General features: G+C 23.2%; 1 protein-coding gene across 1 annotated transcript; it reads right to left on the reverse strand.

Moving 5' to 3' along the window:
• Positions 1-1,643: 1,643 nt before the first annotated feature.
• LOC145836317 (BRCA2 and CDKN1A-interacting protein-like) lies at positions 1,644-7,675 on the reverse strand. The gene is made up of 6 exons (XM_082944129.1): positions 7,561-7,675; positions 7,318-7,457; positions 6,409-6,576; positions 4,710-4,811; positions 3,416-3,481; positions 1,644-1,814 (listed from the first exon to the last, which is right to left on the reverse strand). The coding sequence occupies exons 1-6, from the start codon at positions 7,673-7,675 to the stop codon at positions 1,644-1,646; spliced, it is 762 nt and encodes a 253-aa protein (XP_082800255.1).
• Positions 7,676-9,469: the final 1,794 nt, after the last annotated feature.

Below are 9,469 nucleotides of genomic sequence, written 5' to 3' on the forward strand. Positions count from 1 at the left end.
AAATACCACTCGACGCCACTGTTACACATCATTTTAAGTTACGTTAATGTTATTGCATGTTATGTTAAAGTAAGCAGTTGTGTTAGAACATTAAATTTAAACGAGTTTTTTAATTATAAGAGATAACTTTATACAAAGCAGTCTGTGATGCTCTGGATCAGGCACACAGGTTGGTAAGTTTCTAAAATTCTGCAGCAATCTACATTAAGGGGCTTATACATACGGAAAACCTTTGATATTTTAGCTAAATATTTACCACAAAAACAACGTGTGCAAACTTTTAGAAGATTTAAAGAATTTTTAATCTCGGCAGAGTTCGATTTTTCGAAAGGTCCTTAACGCAAACTGTTTACAATTGTTTTTACATATGGCAGTTATCACATGCATACATTATGCACATTTTACGACGCCCAAAAAAAAGTTTATGGTATTACTTCTTGAATTTTTGAAAAAAAAAGTGTAATTTCAACAAAATTTAAAAAGAGTTAATAAAATCACATAAATACTAAAATTAATTACAAAACTTTTGATTACATTGTTTCAAATTGTGCACAGTGTGTATAATTGATAATTGCTCTATGTAAAAATTCTGATAGCTAAAAACTCTAAGGTTAAGGTCCTATACAGTTTGTACAGGGGTAGCTATTAGAAATTCGTGTCCTAACAAGTAAACTTTCTTAAATCCTCTAAAACTTGGTACAGATTGTTTTTATAAAACTTGCTAGAAGTTAAAAAATAGCAGAAAACTCAAAAATCGCCGTATTTATTAGCAATTTAATGTATAAATGTTTGCACCTATATATTTTTTAATAGCTTAGCAAGACTTTTCTTTAACAGTTTTTTATTTATTTGTTAAGCTTTTAGCTCAGATTTAGAGGCAGAATTAAAAAAAAAAAAACTTTACTTTCAACTTAATGACTTTTATGTACCTAGGTATTATAAATAAAATTAGTTTTTAAGTTTTAGTAACAAAATCTCTTGGACTTAAATATTTTTTAAAGTTAATTATGTTTATGATTTCTTTTAAACCAAAAAGCTTTCTAATAGAAAATTTTTATTAAAATTATAAATTTTTACAAATTGAGATTGAAAGACCTAAAAATTTAAAAAATAAAAGTTAGTTACTATTGACTAATTTTAAAATCGACTAGACGTTTAGTTTAACTGAATCTGATAAAATTAAAAAAAAAGTAGAGTACTAGACGACAATAGTTAATAATAAATTTAATATAGAGTTATGTATCTAACTAGAAAATAAATTTCTTTGGCCTTCTTGGAGCCCATGGAGCTTTTGAAAAAAAGGTACTAAATGTTGATTATTAACTATAAAATTTTACAAACAATTCTCTAACGTACCAGATATTTAATTAAATTAATTTCTTATTTTAGATAACTTTTTTTTTTTTTAAACAAGTTATTTACCAAAAAAGTAGCTAAAGCTTATTACAAGAAATTTGAAACTTTTCTGCTATACTCATGCGGCAAGTGAAACGACAGACAGAGTTGAAAATCTAAGACTTCTCATCGGTAAATTAGTGTTCATATAAATATTAATATTTATTACTATGGATAAAATACAATAATTTTTAATCAATGCTTTATTCTAAGTTATAATTGACCTATAAAGGTTTATGCTATAGTAATCAGTCTTTCATAAGTTCAGCAACAACTTCGTCGAAATGTTTCGCTTCAACAACTATCATTCTTCTATGCTTATTGCCAGAATCACCTTGCTGAAGTTGAAAGTCAAACTTGTAAGTTGCTTTTTCAGCAAAATAGTATTCTTCAGGATGACTGTAAACAACTTCTCCGTTCTGTTAGGTTTGTTTGTCTTTAAAAAAATCTGATTTAACTTTATATGTTAACAAAGAGATTAGTTGAAATATCTTAAGTAAGTTGTTTTTTTTTAAACACAAAAACCTCGTTTTAAAAATGTATTGAAAATTAAGTGCCGTTTTTCTTAAAAACTTCAGATTTAATATAAATCAAACTAGAACTACGGCAACTTCATAATACTATCGGGATTTTTTAATTAAACCATAACTAGTTTTAATTAAAAAAAGATTAGTAAAATATATTTTTCAGCCCGTGTCTTTATAAATTAAATTATGTAGTGATTATCACAAACCAAAGACAGAAGCACTTAAATTATTTTTGGAATAGACTAATGATAAATTTTTTTAGAATTTTGTTTATACCACTAAATATAATTATAAAGTTTTGAGTTTAAAAACTCTAATTTTTTGTAAGACAGTTAGCAAAATACATCTAAACTGATATTATATTTTTTGTTTGAACTAAAACTCATATTTAAACGTGAATTAAAATTATTTTGCTTTCACATGACTACAAATACAACTAAAAACTTAAAGAACATAAATTAATCAGAATTTCAAAATCTCACCTTGTTCAATAAAAAGTTGTTGAGTTATTGATTTTGTAATAAGTAATAACACAAGAACACTGAGCAAAACAAATTTACTTTGAATGAAAATTTTATTAAATAAGATTGTTAAACTCGTTTTTAACCAAGATTAAGTTTGGAAGGTGTTTCAAATTAAAGAAATAAAATGATATAATCACTACACAAAGAATATCCATCTTTAATAATTCTTGATTATGTAAATTTTTAATTTTATCTTTAGTAAAAATGTTTTTATATTGTTAATAAGTACATTAGAGAAATAACAATTGTTAAAGAAATAACTTAAAAATACAACTAAACACTTTAAATTATTTGTAAAAAATAAGTTGTTACAACTAAAAAAGTCAAAAAACACTATACGAGTCAGAGAAAAATAGTGAGATTTGAATGAGATTAAGCTGTGCATTGTGTTTTACAAGGTTAATTTTATTTAAGGAAGAAAGTTAAAACGTTACTAGCCTTAAATTAATAAACTGTAAATGTAAGATTTAATTTATATAGAAACAAGAATTTAAAGTACTAAACCAACGAAATTACCAAATTTAAACTCGTTTTTTTTTTGCAACTTTGCAAATAAAAATATTGGCGCAAGCAAACTTCTATACAAAAAAGTTTTAATTTGTCTGTTTTCGATTGCAGCTTGTTATAGTTATTTAAAGAATTTTTTTGTTGGTTAAAAATTTTATTTAAATCATTCATTTTATTAATTTAGCTTTAGCAACTTTGTTTTTGCATTTTATTGCAAATATACCTTACTTATTTTTTAAATTTTTTGGTTTAAAAAGTTTGCTAAACTCATTTTAATAACTTATTAGTTAATAAAATATATATACGTATTCTGCTTACTAACACTAGTAGTAACCCAAAAATTTAACGCATTGCTTAAACAAGAAATAAATTAATATAAAACATAAAATCAGACAAAAAACAACTTACTTTTTCCTTAAAAATTTTGCATAACACTATGTAATGCGTAAAATCATGGCGAACGCGATTCATTTTCATCTTTTTATTATTGATATCACTTAAAACAGTGTTGAGCATCTGAGGTCCAACCTATTAACATTGTAACGTAAATGATTTAGTATACAGATAAAAAAGACGAACTTGAATTTGAAAACTTTGATTAACTTCAAATATAGTAAAAATTATGCTTACACATTTCAGAATTGAATGCATGATAATAGTTATTTAAGCAAAACAGTTCATTTTTATTTTGTTAAGTTTATGAATAAAAATATAAACAGAAACATCACGAAACTAAACAATTACATGAGAAACATTATAATCAACAGTTCATATTTTTACTATAGTTTTAAAATAAATTACAAGTAAAATAAAATAAATAAGTATATTTGTTTTGAAATAAAAGCAATGAATTAAAGTAAATACTTACTTTCTTAAAAAATAATTCTGTTTTAAGCTAAAAAAAGTATCAAAACTTCAATTTAGTATAAAGTACACAAAACAAAATCATTGTATTTTATCCCAATTTATTGACTCGCGTTTTGCTGTTAAAAAATAAATAGCTTTACGGTATCTGGACAAGATAAAAGTACAATAAAAAGAATATAAATTGATGTACCTATGTGACAGATTTATACACAATAATTATAAACTAGTAAGCTAGTTGTAGTAAAAAAAACTGGGTTTAAGCTTTTTTATTAAAAGTTTTAAAAAGAATAAAGAAAATTTCTAAAATATAAATTTGCTTAAAAGATAATCTATTGTATTGTACGTTGTAAATTCTAGGCTAAATAACTACAAGATTGTTGAAAAACATTGTACTTAAGTCAGTAAGTTATCAAGTACACACACTTAGTTGTTTTTATTGTCTACTGGGCTTAAGTTTTCAAATTTCTAGGATATAACGTCTTGTTAAGTTCGATTTTAATTCACAAAAAACATTTGTTTGACAAAAGAAAATATTTTAATAAAATTACTTTAAACAAAATTTAAAAATACAGGTATATTTTTTATCTGCAACATATAATGTATTAAACAAACTTTAATTTAGTAATTTTGAAACTTATTGGCTTCTATATTTTAAATAACCATCAGTTTGTTGTTGTATTTTCTTTTTAAATGAAAAACAATTTTTGAAAATAAAAACGCACTGTGGATAAATTAAAAGTATTTCTTTAAAATCGTTAGTTAGAGTTTAAATCCTCTCAACCCTTCAATTACTATATCTTTTATAGTATTAACTAACATATTTTCGAAACTTTAAATATATGTAAACATTTTACATATAGTAAATAAAAAACAGTTACTAAAAGCTTACACTATCAAAAGGAATGTTCAAAAACTTTTCATTGATGAAGTATCCGACACGATATTTACACTTGGATATATCATCATTAACACATTCTGAGTTTTTCATTATCTGTTATTTTATAAAGTAGTTAAGTTTTCAATGTGTACGAAAGATTAATAAAAAAATACAATGTTTATAAACAGTAAGTTAATGTAACCTTTTTTATGAGTATATTGGCTCATATCAAATTTTTAAAATGTGCAAGAAGCTAAAATATTTTTTTGTCAAAGTTAGTGTAAAAAATATGACAATACTAAAAACCTAACAAAAATATAATTGAAATTTTACTGTAAAATAAATTACTAGTTTTTTTTATGATGAATGATTTTAAGAGAAGTAAAATAAAAGCATAAATTTAATTATATGATAAAAAATTTACTTTTAATAGAGAATATGGTAACCTTCAACTGTTTAAACAAAAACTATTTTATTATTTTTGTAAAAATTTACACACAAGTTATTAAATTTATAATACTATTTTAAAATTATAATGATTTAATAAAAAAAACGATTTTTCACTAAAAGTTAAGATCTTTAATTCTTTTTCAAATAGAATGAGAGTAAACAAAATAAAATAAAATACATTTTAATTATTTCAATTCTTATTTTTATTTCTCATTCTTAATGTAATTGTTAAGCTGAGGGTGTAGGGTATATATATATATATATATATATATATTAAACTTAACTTTGAGTCTTTACATGATATAATAAATTGTAATTTAGTTTTTATAATATTCATAACTTTAACTATTTGAGAAATGTTAGAATTTTGCACTGTACTTGTTTTATTGTACTTAAGCTAAGTATAGTAATCATGGAAAAAAAATAAAAATTAAAGCAGTTTTTGTTGTATAATCTTATAAACTTTTTTGTTTAGATCTTTATATGAAAACTATTAGCAGTTAAATATTTAGTTAGTTGTCATTTTTTTAGAAAGTTTAAGTAAACAGCAATTTTGAAATCGGTAATTTTACTTTTTTGTGTTGAATAATTTTAAAAATATTACTAGCTTTAAAATCTAAAAACATTAAAAACTAAAAACGTAAGATTAAAAGATAAAAAAATGGTTACTTTTTTTCTTAGCTTCAAGTTAAAAAAATCTTTAGTTTAAAGAATTAAGCATTAGAAATGGATACACCGTAAAAGTTTATAGGGGGTTGCATTAAACAAGAAAATAACTTTTTTATTATTGTTTTTCTGTTGGTGCTCTTTGTAAACTTTATGAACTTATCAATTTTGAATGTTACTCGAAGTTAATTTTCATTTTGATAAGTACTAAAGCTGTATGATAGCCAAGCTAAATCTCTATAAAATAACATTAATTTGTAATGATAAGGTTGACTCTTCCTTTGCATTTAAAATATAAGCTAACTTTCTAGTAAAACTTTAAATTGTTTCTTAAGTAAATTGTTCCTCAAAAATTCAATATTGTTTGTCAAAACTAGTTGCAGAACTAAAACACAGTTCTTTTATACTCATTATCTGTTTTATACAAACAACAGTTATTACAAAAGACTGTTTTACTAAAACTCCTATAAAACTTTATTTACTATGTTACCATCTATTTTTAGATCTCATAGCAGTTAATTTTAGCAAAAAAGGTTACGTCTTTTTAGTTACAACTTTTTAAAACGTAGAAAATTACAATTTAAACTAAACTGACATCAACAAAAGCATCTTTATCTTGTTTACTAGCAGAACCTGAGGAGTTTGCATTGTTTACAAAAAAGATGCGAATTGCGGTGAGACAAGGAGATTTTATGGCACGGGTAAGAGAATAGCAACTCATCAAAGCATAAACTGTATCGTCTGTATCTTCATCACCGACGTTCTAAGAAATTTTTTTATTGTTATCAAAATTGAACAGTATCTACCATTATCAGCAAACTAAAAGTTATTAAATTTGAACGTTACAATTAGATTTAATATTCTAAAATTATTTTTTTTATATACCTAAGATATTTTGTTGTTATTTATGAATTTATATTTAAATAAAGTTTCTAAAACCAACTTAAGTTTGTTAAAATCCTCTAAAATATATCAACATTTTTTTAGAAAAAGTTCATCATAAATTAAAATAAGTTAAAAAACTGTCAATAATAATAAAAACTATATAACATAGTAGTTTTGGCAGATTGTTTTATCACACAAGGTTGCCACTTTTGAAACAAAAAAAAACTAGTCTTAATGAAACAAAAATAGTCTTAAAGACTGTAAAGTAACCAAAATTAAAAAAAAAAATGCAAAACAAGCATAAAAGATACATAAAAAACATCAAGAAAAATATATGAATTTTTCTAGAATAAAAACTGTAATTCAAACAAATCAGTTTAAAACAATAAAGAGTAGCCTGAGTTTTCTGAAAAGTAAAAATTAATTTTCAAGAATCATTAATTTTTTTTTAAAGTTAAAAATAAACAAATTAATTAAATTAGCATAAGGGAGTGGCAATCCTTTTCAATTCAAGACTTTAAAATATTTTTTTATTTAATCTTTAATCAATGATTTTAACAATACCAATTTGGTTTTATTAATTTTCAAGCAGTTAAAACTACATACAACTTGTCGAAACCTGAATAAGTACAACACCAAGTTCATCTTGTTGGATGAGAGCGTTGGTTAGATCTGACACACTGACTGGGCTGTTTCCGGTAAAGTTTTGCTCGAGTAGCATTTTCATTGAATGAAAGTCATCATCTTTCGTTCTAAAAACTGTGAAATGTATTAGTAGTTATTAAAGTGCTCAACTACAATATGGTTAATAATAATATTTTTAACAACAAAACACCTATTAAGTAAAATATATTAAACTAACGCTGAAATTCAGGGCTTATACTTTGTTCAACACCAGAGTTCCAATCAATATCTCCATCCATATTTTCATCAGAAGACGAATTGTATGAATCTTCTACTTTTTGTCTTTTATTCATTTGTTTTAGTTCCTAAAATATTGAAATTTTTTTTTAATGTGTTTACTAAACTAAAGCAATTAAGAATTTTATCTGTGTATCTGTATTTGAAGAAAACCGACAAATAACAACTAAAAATACTTTGAAGTATTACCGATAAAATTATTTATAATGATTTATTTTAATAATAGTAAAGTGTAAAGACTTAAGTACATCTTTTTTAAAATGATAATTCAAAGTTAATACTTTTTGCTCCTTTAACCTTTAGTGAGTCTAATTTGTTTTTTTTGTTAATAACTATAGCTTTTTTCTTAAATTCTTTATTTGCTGTCAGCTTTAAATCTAACGCACTTTTGGTTGGTTATTTATTTTTTCCTATTTAGTTTTTATTTGTTTGGGTAAAGTTTGTTAAAATAAAAGATATATATATTGAAAAATTGGTTAAAAAATAATTAATTAAAGGGATTTAGATGTTATAATGCTGTATTATTACTTTACTTCATTTAAACATTTTTAAGAATGAAATTTCTCTAAAACCTCACAACTTAATCTGACCCCTTAAAGTATTAACTATAATATAGATTTTATTTTATATCAAATGTTTTCTTTAATATAACCCGTTTTGTATAGTGTTTCGGTACAAAGGCATGAAAGATGTTTCCTTAATTTTGTTTTCTTTTATTTTGAACAGATTACTAAAAATCTATTTTCTCCTTCATTTATAACAAAATAACTTTAAATTTTTAGAAATGCTAATTGAAACATCCTAAACTACTTATAGAAAACTGATTTAAATAAAAAAAAAATTTATAACTTCAAAATTATATTCAATACAAAATGTCAGTAAAAAATCAATTAGTATTTTATTATATAATGAAAAAAAAGAAACTAACTAATTAAAAAAAAATTTAACCAAAACTAATATTTTTTTAAATACCTTGAACTTTTTTTTCAACTATGCTTTGCTGTTAAATTTTACAAAACATTTTTCATGTTTAAATATTAAGCTTAGGAAAAATACTTTTACATAACTCAATTTAAATGTTTTAACTATACTCTTTGGTGTGTACTTCCGTAAAATATCAACTGTGCACAGACTTTAAGTAGTAATAAAACCACTGACTTCAGACATTGTTTATCTGTACTTTTAACTTACTTTGAACATCGCTAAATAACAAATATTTTTGTGTTTATTTATAATATTATACTTTTTTGTTATATAAATAAATAATCTTTAAAAAGTTTTTTCGCCCATTTCACATAGTTTATGGTTTCTACAATCAAACAATGAAAAGCAATTGCTAGATGACTCTTAAACTAAGTGCAAGAACAATATTTTAGTAAAAATTTAATAGAATTTAATTATCCTAAACTTTCTTATAGCTATAAAAAGACTTAATATTATTTTAGTTATTAAAGATTTGTTCAAAAAAATTATCATCAACAATAAATTAAAAACTTGTCCAAAACTAAGCAAACAATAAAAATCATCTTTTTTTTTTAATGTTAATTTTTAACAATTTTTATCTGATAAATAGTAAGTATTAAAAATATCAAGGTAAGAACAACCCTACACGTAGTTTAGTTTAACTAGATAATTTTGTTCAAATATACTCGATATAGGGTAGTCATACTTTTAATACAAATAAAAACTAGCCTGGTTTGCTATAAACTAGCATGAATCAGCCTGTTTTAAAATCTTTTAAAACTGTTTTTAGCCTGAATACTTATTGAATACAAATGTATATACATTAAACTTAAATGTATAAAAAATAATGAAATTAGCAAAAACTATGTTTAAACACATGCATTATC

Source organism: Thalia democratica, chromosome 5 (assembly GCF_965202585.1).
Source record: "Thalia democratica chromosome 5, ktThaDemo2.hap1.1, whole genome shotgun sequence".
Lineage (NCBI taxonomy): Eukaryota > Metazoa > Chordata > Thaliacea > Salpida > Salpidae > Thalia > Thalia democratica.

Bases quoted from the DNA above. Each gene is read 5' to 3' on its own strand.
- LOC145836317 (XM_082944129.1), bottom strand. From the start codon at position 7,675: ATGAATAAAAGACAAAAAGTAGAAGATTCATACAATTCGTCTTCTGAT. The intron at 6,577-7,317 runs GTTTCGACAAGT...AAAATTTCTTAG, and splicing joins TTGGTGTTGTACTTATTCAG to AACGTCGGTGATGAAGATAC. The intron at 3,482-4,709 runs GTAAGCTTTTAG...CAATGTTAATAG, and splicing joins TGAACATTCCTTTTGATAGT to GTTGGACCTCAGATGCTCAA.